Raw genomic sequence first — 18791 nt, forward strand, 5'->3', positions numbered from 1 at the left:
TTTTAATATAAATTTGTAATTTATTCCTGTGATAGCAAAGCTGAATTTTCAGCAGCCATTACTCCAATCTTCAGTGTCACATGATACTACAGAAATCATCCTAATAATATGCTTAATATTTTTGAGGAAAATGTGATTTATTTTATTTTTTTTAGTATCTTTGATGATTATAAAGTTCAGAAGAAAAGCATTTATAGAAAAGTTTGGTAACATTATAAATGTCTTTACTGTCACAAATTTTTTTTTTATTGCATCCTTGCTGAATATAAAGTATCAAATTCATATATATATACAGTATATATATATATATATATATATAGTTCTGTATTTATACGGACCATACTTCACATTAATGTTTAACAATTTTAGAATAATCTCGTAAGGGATGGATAATAAAGTAGTCTGATAAATCTGAGGATTAGCCTCCAAACTGCTGCAGACATCATCTGTAATTAAAGCAGCTGCAGTTCAGCTCCTTCAGACTTGAATTGGGTTTCATTTCCTCAGACCAGCTACAGTTGCACAGGCTTATTTAATAGCTGTCAGCTTGGGTTTTAAACCCCTAGCACTTCACTCCGTAGACAAGTCAGCCTAACCAAAGGAGTATCAAATGACTTAGCGTCTGATTTTTGTTGCACTATCTGTCATATTTAATATTTAGATGTTTTCATAGTGGCAATTTATTGCTGCGATAATGGCAAGGAAGACAGATGTACATTATGCCGTGTGACCTACCCAGCAAGCCATTACCAACATAATCTTTGCAAAGCTTAAGAGGTCACTGCAATTATTGAGAAAACAATGAGGAGCGGGTGAGAAACCAAGAGGGAAATGGAGATGCAACGGTCTCCCATTCCATGAAACGTGGATTGCTCATGAGCCAGAGATGTGTCTCAAATGTTATTTTGCTCACATGGTCTAAAGGTAAAGGAAACAACTCTGAATAATACAGCGACACTTATGAATGGGAACAAATCTGTCGTGCCAAGATGTAATTACTCGTATCTGTGTGTGCAACAGTATAATAACTCAACGCTGGTGGTGCATGGCTGAACAGTGGAGGTACCACAGTATGGGAAATCTTGAGAGAGGGTTGTTTTTGAATAATATTCGCAAAGAAAGCTGTCAGAGAACAGACACAGGTCAAGCAGCTGTGCAAGTTCATGACTTGACAATAAAATGTCTACTGCTTGCAGACACCGAACAACAGACATATGGGATTTCTAGTATCTCCTCAAACATAGATTGATATAACCCCCAAAAATGTCATAAAAGGATGTATCTTCAACAGCTGGCTGCTGTTTAAAACGGCAGTCAAAAAAGCACTTCCAGAAGACAGAATCCATGTACCCTAATCAAACAAACGTTCAGATGTTTTTGGGGCAAATTACCACATTTAGGGGAGAGAGCCCCTGTGAAGTTACAGAGGGTCAAGTTGTGACTGGCATGTTTAGAAAATATTGTAATGGCACCATTTTCTGCTTTGCTGCACTCTTCAGCAAACCAGAACAGTTTTATTATTTCAGAGTTTGGGAATTATGCAAGACCTCTTACTTGGGACTGACCCTCATTAAATTCATGATATAGTTTCCCACCACATTTATTTTTAGAGAGTGAGGCCAAATTTCTTAATAATGTTCGTTGTTATAAGCTGCTGTTTACAAACTACTAACACTGTCTCCAAAAAGCATTTGCACACTTAAGTCAGATTTTGAAAAAGTATAATTTCATTGCACTAGATGCAAAATATCAAACCAAGTGGCATCTCAAATCAAATGATGCTAGAGCTTCTCGTAACCAACTTCTCGTAACCAACACTTTTTTGTGAAATGTTTTCAAAGACTTGTTTTTGCCGGTGTTTTGGTGATTTTTAATGGATGTATGAAATCAGTCTCCCTTAAATTCACACAAGTGTCCTAGAAGAATAACCAGCGGTGTGCACTGTGAAACAAATGAGCAAAAATAGGGCACAATGTAGTGTATTAATATGAAGGAACTAATTTATCACATTAAATATGAATATATGATCAACAAAGTTTGATAACCAGAATCTTGTGAAAAATTGAATACAATGCAAACACATTCATACATTTTTATCCAAATATATTTTGAGGCCACACGATAACATAAAATAAATGAAGAAACGTAAACTAATATACTATATAGTTCATTACCATAGAAGGGCACCTTTTTTATTCATGACAAGCGAACAATAAGAAATCAAGTAGGTATCAGCAGTGTTATAGTCGACTCGGGACCACCTCTTTCGAGTCCAAGTCAAGACCGAGCCCTTCTGGTCTTGGTTTTTACTCAGACTTGAATGAGCAGGTCTCAGATATTCCTAAAGAGGAGTCCAAACTCACATTCGACAGAGAGCCAGAGTAGAATCAACAACAGACCAGTCAAGAAATAGTCTTATCTGAGTGTGCTTCATGCCTGCTATCCAGTGTTGATTTGATCAAATTCATCTAATTGAACTATCTGAGCTTTGGTCAAATGTTTAAAAACATTTACTAAGAGAGATCTAATGGATGTCTGGTCTTGTCAGGGTATGGCTGCATTTCTGAAACCCTACCTAAGTGGAGGGGTTTGCACAGTATAACCAGGTTGCCTATAAACAAGCATGTGTCCTGCTTTCCTGTGCCCTGGAAGGATAAAGTTATTTCATAGCCTAATGAGTTTTCAGCCCACACAAACGAAGCTCTGCTTCTGTCAGTCACCGAAGTCTTTGATTGGAAAGTCGGTTTTGATGACTTTGAGCTGGGAGATAAAAGTAAGACTTGCAATTATTCTGTAACCCCCTCAATGCTTCTTTCTGGGGCTCGGTGTCTATAATCTGCTTGGTGCTTTTCATTAACTCTCTTTATGAGGGGCTAACTCAATCAGGCCACAAAGTGTTCTTTCTCCAGCAGCTGCTAATGTGGCACCCTACAAAGTAATTACTTATTGTGTGCCCAAAGTGTTAAAGCTTTGTGGCTCTGTCTATTGCTGTGGTAAAATTGAAGCACAATACAAAAACTGATCACTTCCATATACAGCTCTGCTCATAAGTGTGCATACCCTTTGCAGAATTTGTCAAATTGTTGTCATTTTTTTAATTGTGACTTTTTTATTTAGTATTGCTTTGATGAAGCTATCATACAAACTGCTACTCTGAATAAAGGAGGAGCATTTAATTCCATGATGAATTATGCAACCATGGTCTGTTTATTTTATTTGTAGGCTCACATTAGCAAACTTGCAGAGTAGCTTGCAGGGGAAAAAAACAAAAACTAATGGCCATTACTATTTCTAGCATTAGTGTAAAACATTATCTCATTTGAAAGTAAGATGTACAAATAGTATAGAAACCATACACTAAATAAACACCATTGCAGCTGGACTCCGGCTGAAGTACAAACAAAGATCATCAGAGGGATCTAGTATCATTCACTGACTGTGTTGAAAGCCAAGATTCAAGACATATTAACATGACCATTAACATGCACAGGCGTATCAGTATCAGACTGAACAACTTGTTGATTTTCTATCTTTGTATCATTTCATTCCCCCTTTCCTGTCCTTTTCCCCAGGAGAGCTTTACAGATGACTGTAAGTTCAGGGAGCGGTTTCAGGAGAACAGCTACAACACGTACGCCTCAGTGATCCACAAGAACCATCGCACTGGTAGAGAGTGGTTTGTGGCACTTAACAAGAGAGGAAAAGCAAAAATGGGGTCCAGTCCGAGAGTAAAGTCACAACACGTGTCTACACATTTTCTGCCGAGGATGAACCTACATGAAAAGACTGAACAAGGATTCACAATAACAGACAAAGAGCAGGAAAAACAACCACCTCAACATCCATCAACACCCCCTATACCGAAAATAGCAGTCAACACTGGAAAGAACAACCGACCAGTAGTCAAATACTGGCCGAAGTTTCGATTTGGATAAACCAGTGCTGTCTTAAACATGGACTAATCTTGCAAAAAAGTTGGTTTTCTGAAATAACTAGTTTTCTCTTCAGGATAATCAATACTTGCTTAATTTACACGTCTTGAGCATTCCAGTCATCATGTACATTATGTCAAAGGGCTGAATGAGCCAATCACAAGACATTTTCAGGACGGAATGAAATTCTGAAGTCTGATGTGCATTTCATCTTCTGAAAATCAAATAATTATCCTCAGTGATCTTACAAAATATAACTACATTTTTATATCTCACTGTATTTATACAATATATTTATGTCTCTACAAGCTTTTTTTGCACAGTTATCCGCTCCTAAGATTATAACGTTTCTAATGGTCATTTGCAAATATGTTTTTTAAAAAAGTGAACAGCAATATAGGAAAAAGGCGGCCTATTTTGAATGTTTCTGGGCTGAATTATGCACATGGATTGCTAATTAGCATAAAAGAAAGTCCATATTTCTATTGAACAACTAGGTGTCTGTCCGCCAAAACTATGGCTGCTGACTGTCCTGGAAATTAAAATCCTGTCATGACCCCAGTGCATTCCACAGAAGAGCGATGTCTCACAAGGATAAACATGTCTTGTGGGACTGCTCTGTTTTTATGAGCTCTGCTCATAGGAATATCAAATGGCAGACAGTTGTGGTATGACCCTTCACAAAATATCTCTATAACTGTCAAGCAGGACACACTGAAACTGTGTGGAATTCATCTTCAGTGTTTACAGGTGATTGCACCCATTATTAATCAATTTCCAAACATTTCACAACAATTCATTTCTAATAAACTTTTCACTATAGTGACATTAAAATCTCCAGTTTACAATTCCTACATTTATTCTGAGGCTATTGTCTATTTTACAAACTACCACAATAGGAATGCTGTGCTTTTGTATTTGGAATGGAATATTTTAGGATACATCAGAAATCCTTAAAAGGTTTTTGAGTACTTTAATCACAACTATTATAGCACATTTTGTTAATTCTGCATTCTTCAATTCATGCAACTGGAATCAACAGTGTGGCCAAAAGCCATATTGCGCATGCATGGTGGTGGTAGTGGGATATCTGTGTCTGAAGACTTGCCCATTGACATAACAGCTAGCTTGTGCCATTATCCTGTTGGTCTGATCCAAGGGGTAAAGTCAGGGTTTGGCAGAGGTCAGACATTCCACCGGAAAATGGTTTGCAACAGTGTCTCATCAAACAGATTGAAATACAGGGGTCAAGACATCGAAGAAATCCACATCAAATGGTGTCTGCATAAGGCATAATGCTGAACAGTGCTATGGCTCTATAGGTTTCTTCATACTACTTGGATATATGCCAAGACACTAACACTATGCCAACACTATGGATTTTGTCCGGGAATCGAATTTTTGCCATTCATATTCCAAAATCAATTTTACCAAGTTAAGTTGGGGAAAAAATGATAACAAAATGCATAAAACTTCGAGAACATCGAGAACTTTTTAATAAAATTTTGAAGAGCTCTGCCACCTAGTGGTTATGGATGAATAACTAGGCTACAGGTACATTTTGACCTGACTTAGCAAAACATTAAGCAGACCTGTTTGCCATGTTCTCAATACTTTTAAATGAGACCGCAAATAAATCCACGAAACTGTCCAATCGATAAATAACGATAAATAAATTCCCACCAAATCCAGTAATGTTTAATGCAGTAGCTAAAGATCCACGAAACCTAAAACAACCCCAATATTCATAGCAGTCAAAATCTACAAAACGTTTATCAGCTTATTGATAATTTTGTCTTTAAAATAAATGTATTTATTTGATCATTAGGCATTTTATGTTGTAAAAACAAGATATATTTTATTGGGAAACAATACCCCCAAAATATTATTAAAGGACAAAAGAAAAAGATCTTAAGTCAAAAAATATTATAAAATAGCATAAAGGAACTCTTAAAACATTCATATGTAATGTTTGCTGTTTAAAAAATGAATCAGTCGCACTGTCTTTATTCTGACATAACAGTAACGCAGGATGCTTTTAAATTTGCATGAAAAATCGTAATGCTTTCATTTCCGGTACTCACCTAGAGTGTAGAATTTGTACCAGAATATGATGCAGTTTCTCTAAATAATATAATATAATAATATAAACATTCAAAGTATATTATTATATTATATTATATTGATTATATTATACCATTGAAGCTTAGACTGCAAGAAATCATTCATTACATAGAGTAAGCTCACTTATTTTAGTACTGGAAGGCTGTGCCAGACCACATGATATAACAGTGTCTAAGTCACATGAACATACATCACCTGCCACTTGTAATGCTTTCCTACAAATCATTTTTAAAACAGCTTTTGGATGCATATCAATTAACTTTCCTGCTACTCTCATCCTAGCAGATGCACGTGCCCCCTCAGATTTCTGAGCCAAGTGGATTATGAATGCAGCTTCCAAAATACAAAAAATAGCCGAATAATATTTTTTATATTTGATACATTACAGCTGCTAAATTCAAATCTGCGTTCGCTGGCTGGCACTGAGCCAGAGACAGACGCGTTTGTACAGCGCTGCATTATAACCAATCACACACGATTCTGTTGAGCTTATGAATGCAATGGCCAATCAGAGACGTTCAGATGAGTCATCGCTGAAACGCGGTGTTTTGTTCACTTGCTCGCTGACTGAATTATCTGGCGAGTTATCTCATCAGAAACAAAAAAGTGCAGATGTGCGTACGAATGTAAGAAAGATATTCATTTCACAGTGTAAACAGCTTCAGTGATTTTAATGGGAGTTTTTGAGAGTGCCTGAACTCTGGCTAGACTGAATGAAAATGTTAGATTACACTATTAGTCTACTTTGCCCATCACCATTTATTGATCAAATAACAGTCTATAAATGTGCAAAACTCATTTACATAGGCTACACATATTTGAGAATCAAGATATTTCCTGTAGTTAACACGTTTGACGTTTGGGGAAATATTTAGAAAAAAAGGGAAAAAATTAAATAAAATAGAATAAAACATAAGCCTATATATCAGTTATACCGTGCTATTGTGGCTGCTGTGTGTCACATGACAAGCATGATCCCCCCACGTGCCCCCTCAAAAATCAAGAGTGCATTTTTTTTATTTTTTATTTTTTTTTATTGAATCACTCAAATTCAACACTTTACTAATCAAGAGTGCATGACGCCCCTGGAAGTGAGAATCATGTTGTCGCTTGATACCGTCTAATTTTCCCGCGATTATTTGGATGGGCGGAGTTTACGAATTTATATTTGCTCATGATTGGTTTACAACCGGAAAACGCGAGAACTGCTACTACCCTACCACATCTCTTTCTGTTACCATGGGAATAACTCAAGGTAAACAAGATGGAAGACGACAGCGGCATCTTTGCGGGAGAAACCGTGGAAGAGTTTCGCACTTATGAGGACTTCTTAGATTCTCAAATAAAACCTTTGGATTTATTTTACCTTGAGGTGACGTATTACAGTTCACTCTGTAATTTAAACCGTCTGTGTCATGTGGCATTGTGAATCTCACAAACACTGTGAGATCGGATGCATCAAGCAAACTATTATCTTTTCTTTCATTGCTAAATCAGCATTTGTATTAGTCACTGTGAAAAGTCTGGCAGTTAAGCTTGTGCACAAGCAGTGCGCATTACGATCTGCAGACAGAAGTAAGGCTTGTGAAAGTGTATAAGAGTTGAACGTTAGATGGCGACATGGTACTTCTTTCCTGCATGCTTCCTAAAAACTGCAACATTTTTACCGACACTTTGTAGTTTTTGCGGTGCGTAACAATCACAGCACATCTCAGCATATATATGTATATGTTGTTTATATACTTGCCTTTTTTTGTACTGTCTACATCATGGATATAACCTTATAATGGAACCCTCTCCCACCCTAATGGAATTATTATGGAACCCTCTCCCAATGCACATTAAATCTTCCCCATCTGTGGATGCTTTTAAGTCTAGATTGAAATCGTACCTGTTTGGTAGAGCTTTTAGAATTGACTAGAGGGACCAGGTTTTACATTTTAATGTTGAATCTTGATTGTGTGACTGTATGTAATGTTGCTGGAAAGCACTTTGGTCAATGGCAGTTGTTTTAAATGTGCTATAGAAATAAAATTTGTATTGTATTGTATTATAAGGTCTTTGCGTGAATGTTAAGTGTTTTTGTGCACTCTAAATCCTAATTAGCTAACCATACTCAAATAGTTACCTCAAATGTTTTACATTTTTGTTGTCTTAAAAAAAAATTCATTTAGTTTACCTATATGGTCTTCCCAAAGAGTGCACACTTAAGTGAACTAAATCCAAGTAGATTCAGCTAAATAATTTTAGTTGACTGACTCATATAACCTAAATTATATTCATTATTATCTTATTAGTATAATGTTGTCATTTAACTAAGTCTGATGAGATTTAAGTCAACATTCAGTGACAACATTAGGCCTTAAAGTGTCTCTTTTAGCCCAGTTTTAGACATTTGTATATAATTCATCAAATAATGGAATTTAGACGTGACGTAAAGTCATGGAATACTGTGCATATTTTACACTTAATGTAAGAGTCTTGGAAACTGTAAGAGACTTTGACCCTGCATAGACTTACGTTAACATTTTTCCATCTGATTTACTTGGGATTTGTTAAAGTGCTTGGAAGATGAGGTTTATGAATAATTCAAACTTGAGGTGAAGGAATTGTCTGCAGCAGTCTGTAAATGCCAATATGTGGTTTCCTTAGCAATGAGGACTCTAGGGATAATTTCAGACACATAATATGGTTTAGTTTCATATGTGGGGGCTCAGTCCTGGTTACAGGAATGAGCATGTCTTAAACTATGTGACTTGAGTGGTTACACATTCAGTAATTTAGACAAAGTGCTGGAGCTCTGATTCAAAATTCACACGTACTGTCCGGAGCTTTTCGGTAGCACTATAAACTATAGGGTTTTTAGGTTGTAAGTGTAATTAAAGGCAGAGTAAGTGATTTCTGGTAGCCAATGTTGATATTTCAAATCACCAAAACAAACACGGCCCTACCCCAAAAGGGTCTTGCCCCTATTTTGATAGCTCCGCCCCACACATACGTACGCAACCCAGGCAACGATTAGTTCTGTGAAACAAAGCAAAACCAATGTTACACCGTGTCTACGGACGTGAGCGGCGCGGCGCAACAAATCCCAGACAGAAAACTGCTGCCTACAGGCCTCCGCTCCTTGAGTTCTCTCCAGCGCTGGAAAGCTGATCCGATATTTACACGGGTCCTACTTCTTGTCTTATCGTTCCGCAGACGTTTTCCTCTTTTGTTTTTTATCCGCCATCTCTATCTTTCTGTCGCTCGGCTCGGCTAATGTCCGTCCCATGCACTGAACGCGCTCTCCTCCACATCACGAGTAGACACGCCCCTTATTGCTGATTGGCTACAAGTTTGTTTTGCGATTCGGCCCGAATCAGTTTTCTAAAGCGTTTTTGAAAAATCACATACCCTGCCTTTAATAAGCAGTAAAAACAAAATATGTTATGCACTACCGTTCAAACCGTTTGGAGTCAACTTTTTTTTTTAGTTTTTGAAATAAATTTTTTATTGAGTCCATTAAATTGATCAACAGTGACTGTTTATAATGATCAAAGACATTTATAAAGTTACAAAATATTTCTGTTTCAAATAAAAGCTGTTCTTTTAAACTTTCAGTTAATCTGAAAATCCTGAAAAAAATATTTAAACAGCACATCTGTTTTCAACATTGATTATAATAATAAGCACCAAATAAGCATATTAAGAATCATGTGACACTGAAGACTGGAGTAATGGCGGCTGAAAATTCAGGTTTGACATCACAGGAATAAATGACATTTTAAATTATATATAATTATTTTAAATTGTAACAATATACTGTATTTCACAATATTTCTATTTGCTGTATTTTGATCAAATAAATATGTGACCCTGGACCACAAAACCAGTCATAAGTAGCACGGGTATATTTGTAGCAATAGCCAAAAATACATTGTATGGGTCTTTTATGCCAAAAATCATTAGGATATTAAGTAAAGATCATGTTCCATGAAGATATTTTGTAAATTTCCTACTGTAAATATATCAAAAATGTATTATCATTAGTAATATGCATTGCTAAGGACTTAATTTGGACAACTTTAAAGGCGGTTTTCTCAATATTTAGATTTTTTTGCACCCTCAGATTCCAGATTTTCATATAGTTGTATCTCGGCCAAATATTGTCCTATCCTAACAAACCATACATCAATGGAAAGCTTATTTATTCAGATGTATAAATCTCAATTTAAAAAAAAATGACCCTTATGACTGGTTTTGTGGTCCAGGGTCACATATAGTCATTTGAGAATAAAAGACCTCTTTAAAAACACACACACATAAAAATCTTACCGACCCCAAACGTTTGAACAGGAGTGTGTAAAATGTTATTTGCATAGTAAAATATAATGAGTATAATATGTTTCTATCATCTATCTTTAATATTCCTTTAAATTGTAATTTAGGCTCAGATTCTTTGATGATGTGTTGGCAACATTAAGCAAACCCATGGTGTCAGTTTCAACAGAGAAAACTATTTTTATTTGACATTTATACTTTTTACTGCTTGACTTTTAGTGTATTTATAAATGCAGTAATATTAACAGTGAGTTTAACCCTTCACAAATGGATCTTGCCATCCGAGTCAAAAAGCTTTTTAGGTTTTTCCTAGGCAGCAGCTCTCTACAAACTCAATGGCCTATAGCCACATGAAAGCAGCTCCTCCTTTTGAGGGCATAAGGAATCTCACAAAATCATATGGAAATCATACTACCCACTTTTAACTAGGCTGCAGTGACATGTGGCAAAAATCCTTGATCCTGGCAACCATGAAACTGTCAGCACAGCTCATGTAATTCTGTCACATAAATAGCATGTATACTAAAATTGGGTTGATATAAATAGCACTTGAGCACAAAACTAGCGCAAATGTGTCATAAATACACTGGCCTGTTTGTACAGAAATGCCACAGCAGATTGTCGAACTGCATGTTTTTTTCATATCATTCAGTCAGTTTCAACCACCCCCAGCTCAGCAGATCTGTGTTATTGCTCCTTCAGGATCAGGAACTGGCCCGCCAGCTGGTGGAGCTGGGCCACAAGGGCAGCAGTTTGGAGAGGGAGGAATTTGAGACAAGGAAAGCAGCTGCTGAGGCCTTCAGGCTTGCTTCAGGGAGCCAACAGAAGTAAGGTTTTTGTGTAGTGACCATGAAAAGGGGACAAATTTCACACCAGTATGTGACCTTGAGAACATGTATTTTCCAGTAAATGCACTAGGCTTCATTCATGAAACACGAGCAGAATGACTTTCTGTGCAAATCATTTGTTAAACCACTCTGACGTAAGCTGTCACATTCAATTATAATGTCGCAATCTACGTACGAAAGGTTTTACGAACAGTTTATACAGTGATTCATTCTGCTCATGTTTCATGAATGAGGCCCATTGGCTTTAGAGGGTGAATTAATTATTGATGCACATTCACTGTAAATATCAGAGACATCAAATGACAGTAAGATGGTAACAAATAATCTTGGATTATAGGATCTAAAAGTCCAAGGACACAACTGCCTCTTTTTAGAGCAATGTTGAGACTTTCTGGTGACGTTAATGCTCTTTATAGATGCACCTGACGGCTCATGTGTTTCTTAAACACAGATCTTTCATCCCTTCACTGTGAGAAAGGCTAAAGCTTTGTTTATGTATTTTTGTGGGAATTTTTGGGATGCTGTAAACCTGGACTCTGACTTGGACGAGGATTGCATAGTTGGTGTGGTGAGGCTTTAGGAAACATTTTTGGAGAACTATATTTGTGTTTTCTTGGGCTGCTTGTGGCAGCTCCCCTGCCTAACCACCTGCAGACGTGTCTTTGTGGCGTTCAGTGCTTGTCAAAATGGACAGAAGTTCTGGGTCTCAGTTCAAGTAGAATAATATGTCAAATGAAAGAAAAGAAAAAAATGTCTATTTCAGTTGAAATCGCAGTTGAAAAGTAGTTTTTGACATAACGTACAGTATTTGACTGTTTTAAGTGTATTTAGTAATGTTTTTCACATAGTGCTGTGGCTCTTAACTGTGGCTCTTGGTTACTTGGTTAAGTTTTGCAAAGTGTGATCTAAATGTGTTTTTTTTTCACATCCACCTTTCTCATAACCTAGTTCCTCCACATGAGGGCCCTATCACGTCAGTACTGTTCCTAGGTTACCATAGCTATGCACATCTGATGGTTAGTTTGCCTATCAAGTCCAGGTTTAGTTGTATGCTACAAAGTTACTTAAATTCTGAACAGTCTCCTGTAAAATTCTGTAAGAGAGTTAGTCTGGACTGTTATTTAGATACTGTATTGCTATAATTCTTAATCACTGAGCTTGTAGTAGTGACCAGGATCACAATGCACAGTTTTACTGCTTCTACAGATTGTGAAGACAAGCCAAACACTTTTAATGAAAGACCAAATGGCATTTTTGCACCCTTGAAGGGCACGGTGGGGAGGGGACGTGACTTGTATGGTTAAACATAAGTGAGCATATATAATTATATAATTTCCTTTCACTGGGTGGTTAGAACATTTTGTTATCATTGCATTTATAGTTTTGGTCAAATATATTCATTAAATAGAATGTTGCAACTTTTTGTTGTACACCCTACGGTTTGGGATCTCTTATGCTCAATAAGGCTGCATTTATTTGATCAAAAATACAGTAAAATCAGTAATATTGTGAACTATTATAACTTGAAGTTACTATGTTCTATTTCCTATATTTAAAATGTAATTTATTTCTGTGACGATAAATCTGTTTTTTCAGCGCCATTACTCCAGTCTTCAGTGTCACAGGATCCTTCAGAAATCATTCTGCTGATTTGGTGCTCAAAAACATTTCTATCAGTGTTGAAGACATTTGTGCTGCTTAATATTTTTGTGGAAGCTGGGATCATTTAAAGATCCTTAGATGAGTAAAAAAGTGCAAAAGAACAGCATTTATTTAAAATAGAATTCATTTGTAACATTATAAATGTCTTCACTGTCACTTTTGATCAATAATGCATCCTTAATAAATACAAGTATTAATTTCTTTCAAAAAACAAACAAACCTTACTGACCCCAAACCTTTGATGGGTAGTAAAGCAGACAGTAAAAATCTTTCAATTTTAAAATCTTTGACTGAAGTATAGTTACTTTCAACTCAACAAAACAAACATTAAATCTCTCCCCTTTAGTGACTCTCTCTCTCTTTCTCTCTCTCTCTCTGCCTTCCTTCCTCTCTTTCTCTCTGCCTTTTCAGGCCTCCTTTTGCTCTCTGAGACCTTTAGTGCCTGCAGGTGTATAAATAGAGATGTTTTCAATTAAGACGTGCTTTGCCTGTAGCGTGCATCTGATCAATGAATGCCCCTGCACCTGTGGTAATAAAATACCAGAGGACGAGGGAGACTGTGCTATGAATGCTAATCAGATGTTGCCCTTTTGTTGCCCTGTTATAGGCTAGTACATAACATGCTTCATTTGACAGATAGGCATTGTTGTATCCTGCCAACAAATCACAATTGAACAAATGAAGGGATTTCACCGAGAGAAACTCAATACTTGACGCAATGGGAAAAAGTTTGAATGAAAGAGATGGTTGACTGAAAGATGGCTATTGTGGTGAAAAGGTTCCACAATGACTTATGACTGCATTGAAATAATGGACAACAGTAAACGTTAGACTCTCTTAATGTGATTAAAGGTAGACGAGGGAATGTCTTGAGTGCTTGACTCCTTCATCACCATCTCTCATGCTCTTTCTTTCTCTCTGCATCTGTGCCTTCTTCAAGATGAATGTGAATTAAGCAGATGAGTGGAAGCATTACTTTTTTCCACTAATAAATCAGGTCCATACAGAGGGAATGGGAGCCATCATGAGGTTGGCTCGGATCTGAGCATATGGATTGTGCAAAAAAAAACACTGTAGTCGTGCAATTAATTTCTCCTGTACTGGTGTTTAGCACCGGGGACATGTCGAAACCCAGTTAATGCCCTCTCAGCAAGTTTACAATTCACAGTGTCCTCATAAATGCTGCACCACTAGGCCTGGATCAAAAAGCGTAAGGTCACGCAGGTTCCGCGCATTCTGGTGCGAGTTTCAGAGAGACGAGGGAGCCTGGTGGTTTTACGCAGGCCTGATATGAGGCCCTGGCAGGAGCCCTGAAACCTGCAGCCTGGCCCAGGCCCAGCTGTAAATGTCAGCAGATGTCCTGACCTCGCGTGCTCATGACAGGCTCTGGAGACTCGAGCTTGAACCCTCCCCCCAAAACCCCCAGCACAACCACAGCCATGCTCTTTGTCCATTGTTTGGCTCCTTCGAAAAAATGCCACTCTCCACAAATTCACCCCTTTCGAAATTGATGGTCAGAGCCATCTCTCACTAGCCAAGTAAAACCCTGCTGCGAACACAGACTGTACATATGCACCACAGTGTTAATCCCTCACTCGCATAGGCTGAAATAATACCTTCAGCCCTGTTTTTCAGAGCACGGTCAGGAGGATAGCTTGGACTATGCTGGCTTTCCCACAACGACTCAGCATATGAGGTGCTAAATGAAGCTAATTGGAAAGTTGCTGCATACGTGTTAGTGAGCCTTGTCACTCAGACACATAATTACACTGCTCTGAAGCCAGCAGCATGTCATTTGAACATGGAGAACACCATAACAATACCTAAGCTTTATATATTGTGATTTGCATGAGTCGGCATAAGTGCAGTGATAAACATTCACTTTGAAGAAGATGGATGTTTGCCTAGGCGTCATTTTATGTTGGGGTTGCACCCTTTTCCCCATGGTACTAACATTTTGTAAGAGTATTTCTTCTGTTGTAAAGATAATAATAGCTTGCAGCAGTGATATTTAATACAGATGAATTGTCAAGCAGATCGCTGTTCTATTCTATAGTCTCTATTCAAGTGTTTGAATTGATTGATTGTATCCATTAACAACTATGTAAAGAGAATTTATGCTTTGATGTAAAAAAATATATATATTCAGTGTGCTGTAGCTGTTTTTTAAATAATTTTGTTCTTTTTTTCTAATCATAATGTTAATAACTTGTTGACCAGTTTTGACTTGAAATAAGTAAATGCTCCACTAAAATCCTATCTGCTTCCAGTACATCATAGATTATTTATTGTGGAAGTGGAAGATTGACTTATGAAACTAATTTGTGCATGTGCACTATAAAAGGAAGTCCTGGTTTACCTGGAAGTGGTTACAAAGGACAGAAATGCACATAAAGAAATTAGTTGATACTGTTGAAACATATACATCAGTCAGCGGTTGAGCATTCTTCGTATTATCCATATTAAATGGATCTTTTACACAAAAATGAAAAACCTGTCATCATTTACCCACCCTCCTGTCATTCTAAACCTCTATGACCTTCTTTAATATGGAACAGAAGATATTTTGAAAAATGTCTGTGTTTTTTTTTCCATGAAAGTCAATGGGGTCCAATTTTGTTTGCACCACGGTGTTCTTCAAAATACCTTCTTTTGCATTCTGGAGAAGAAATGCAAACAGTTTAACGACAACATGAGGGTGAATAAATGATTGATGACAGAATTTTTTAATTTTGGGGTGAATAGGGTTGTTTGTTTGTGTTTGAACAGGGTTCAACACTGACTTAAAACAGATGTTTATTAGGGTCTTCTCCTAAAGGACTAATTCAGACCACAGCAAACCTGAAAGTGATGTGCCAGCAATTTAGTTTACAAAATGCTTGCTGAGGGTGAATTGGACCGGTCTGTGTGCCAGTAATCTATCGTATCTGATCATCCATCTACCTCAACAGGACAGTCCAGAAGTGCAACAAATAACTGTTAATGACACAATATATCTACAGTCATAATTATAAGGAGAAATAAAAGGTTTCTTGACATGAATAGGTTTTTGTTCCCACCATCCATTTCAAAATATAAGCTTAGGTTAGTTGATTTTAACTTCTATGAACTGAATTTTGGGTTATATTCAAATGAACTGAACAAATAATCTCACTCACCAGAATTAAAAGCCAGCTTCCTTGCTCAGCATTTTCTCATTGAAAAGAAATAGGATTTGTCAGGAATAACAAGATCTTGTTTCAGTTTCCTTTAAAGAGCTTTGCAATGGATTTATTCAATCTGGAAATAATGTTCTATTTCACTGACTTGTCACTTTATTTTTTCACATCCTTATTACTTGTCTTGAAGCAGTCAACCTTTTGGAAATGCTACGGACGTTGTTTTGAGTGAAACTAGGTTTTTCAAAAATTAGTTGGGCACATGTGGAGTCATTTTAACAGTGTGGATCTTGTTACGAAGCTGGTGTTACATTTTGCTGTGAATGATTGAGACCGGGAAAGACTGTTGCACAGAATCAACAGTGCTGATGTGGATTAGGACTAAGAAACAGCATTTAAAAAGTAAAAATAACAAAATGAATATACTGACACATCAGAGTTTTCTGTTAGACTAACACAGTTACAATCAATCTTTACCCAAAGGACGTCCCTTCATTTCAAGGGTCTCGGTGGTTATTGGTTATTTTTAAGTTTCACGACATAGCCTACCACAGAGGTGCCCAAACTTTTTACTATGAAGGGTCAAAAATTAAACTTGATTGAGGGCAGCAGGCTGAAAGTAAATTTTGCATTACATCAAACCATATCGTATTAAAATTTATTTTGTACTCAGTTTCACCTTTTTTGCAAATATAAAACAAAAAGACAACATGAAAAGATTTTTTTTTTTAAACCTACTTTTGTCTGCCCTCTTGTGTTATGCCACGGTGGGCAAAATCAAAGGTCATCATGGACCAATGTTGGACCGCAGGCCCTAGTTTGGGTATCTCTAGCCTACCAATTGTATGAGAGAATGAAATGAACCATGGATAATCATCCAAGTTACCTTTTAAATGCTTCAATTCCTTATTAATTTATTACAAAAATCTGACATGCACATAAAAGCAAATCTTTTATGGCTTTCGTTGTCCTTCACTGGGCCAAATGCTTTTCATGGGTTTCCTTGTTGAACTTAAGGGATTTGTTATATAATGTCAAAAATCTAAATGTTTGCAGTCAGTCTCTCATCATCTTTGTATAATATTTAATATATATGAGAAGCTGTTCTGTGTGGACAGGTGTAAAAATAGAAACCATGCGTGAGGGCAGCAGGCTGAAAGTAAATTTTGCATTACATCAAACCACATCGTATTAAAATTTATTTTGTACTCAGTTTCACCTTTTTTGCAAATATAAAACAAAAAGACAACTTGAAAAGATTTTTTTTTAAACCTGCTTTTGTCTGCCCTCTTGTGTTATGCCACGGTGGGCAAAATCAAAGGTCATCATGGACCAATGTTGGACCGCAGGCCCTAGTTTGGGTATCTCTAGCCTACCAATTGTATGAGAGAATGAAATGAACCATGGATAATCATCCAAGTTACCTTTTAAATGCTTCAATTCCTTATTAATTTATTACAAAAATCTGACATGCACATAAAAGCAAATCTTTTATGGCTTTCGTTGTCCTTCACTGGGCCAAATGCTTTTCATGGGTTTCCTTGTTGAACTTAAGGGATTTGTTATATAATGTCAAAAATCTAAATGTTTGCAGTCAGTCTCTCATCATCTTTGTATAATATTTAATATATATGAGAAGCTGTTCTGTGTGGACAGGTGTAAAAATAGAAACCATGCGTCCAGAAACCATATAACCATAAAATACAGTGTTGCTTGTTGCAGTGGATTTAACATGAGTGAGATACATTTCCTCATTTGTTGCTTTATGACATAGCATCTTGTTATAGGGCACACAGTGTTGCTCTGAGTTAATTTTCTGAATTACAGCAGATGTGATTGCCAAATGACCAAGCCCCTGTTTGGTCATGCAATCACTAATGTTTATACTCTTGTGATTATTCTCACCACCACATGTTACGACTGTGTGGTCAAACCCTAAATAGAGACACATGAATTTGATGATTTATTCTTCTTTGTGTCTGATTAATATTGATATCAGTAGTGAGTGAATTATACGATTTGTCTCAGTTACATTCACACCAGATATTTCCGGATAATCAACAACAATAAATCTTTGTGTACTGGGCTCAGTTTTGTCCTTAATGAAGCCATTCTTTTGTTATGTTCTGCTTTTAGCCATTTCCTCTCTGTGTGCTGTTTGTCATGCAAGTAGATTTTTTAGTCGAGAGGTCCCATTTGCTCAGGCTCTGGTCTTCTTTGAAAAACGCAGCTTTTATTATGAGCTGTTACAGTGGTTAGTGACTTTGCAGAGGTACGTATGAGTTCACCTTTTCCCCCTACATCCTTTACCTAAGGCTCCAAGCCCTGTGATGTTTCATGATGTGGCTTCCAGTATCCCAGTGCAGAGGTGGAAGTGTTTTTCACATTATGTAGCCTTTCGCCATAAAGATACTAGACAATCATCTGCTTTGTAGTTGGCCTCCTCACAAATGCCGGATGTATATGATGGATTCTGCAGTGACCTGGAGGTATTATGATAAACGCACGTTAATAGCTTTGTCAGTGCAGAGACATTGAACAGAACCACCTTTTAATGTGTAGGATTTACCAAACGATTCCCAAATTAGTGGTGGAATGAGATGAGAGTGGATGAGAAATTACTCTTCTGCATTATACTGAAAACAAAATGAAGGTCCATTAGAAAGTATTTGTAAAAATAACATAATTCTTTTTTTATATATATTTGATACTTGCCTATGTTTGGCAAATGCATATATATATAT

At 36.8% G+C, this 18791-nt stretch overlaps 1 protein-coding gene and 1 pseudogene across 1 annotated transcript in view; both read left to right on the plus strand.

Annotated features, from left to right (window-relative positions):
- The window catches only part of LOC107744874 (fibroblast growth factor 5-like), a 12095-nt gene extending 8160 nt beyond the window's left edge, over positions 1-3935 (plus strand). The window contains exon 3 of the mRNA XM_016558692.1: positions 3573-3935. Coding sequence (XP_016414178.1) covers positions 3573-3935 — 363 coding nt within the window. The remainder of the gene's footprint in view (positions 1-3572) is intronic.
- Positions 3936-7311: 3376 nt separating this feature from the next.
- Positions 7312-18791, plus strand: part of LOC107744875 (uncharacterized protein C4orf22 homolog) — a 64426-nt pseudogene continuing 52946 nt past the window's right edge.

Source organism: Sinocyclocheilus rhinocerous, unplaced genomic scaffold, assembly GCF_001515625.1.
Source record: "Sinocyclocheilus rhinocerous isolate Xijiao unplaced genomic scaffold, SAMN03320098_v1.1 scaffold167, whole genome shotgun sequence".
NCBI lineage: Eukaryota > Metazoa > Chordata > Actinopteri > Cypriniformes > Cyprinidae > Sinocyclocheilus > Sinocyclocheilus rhinocerous.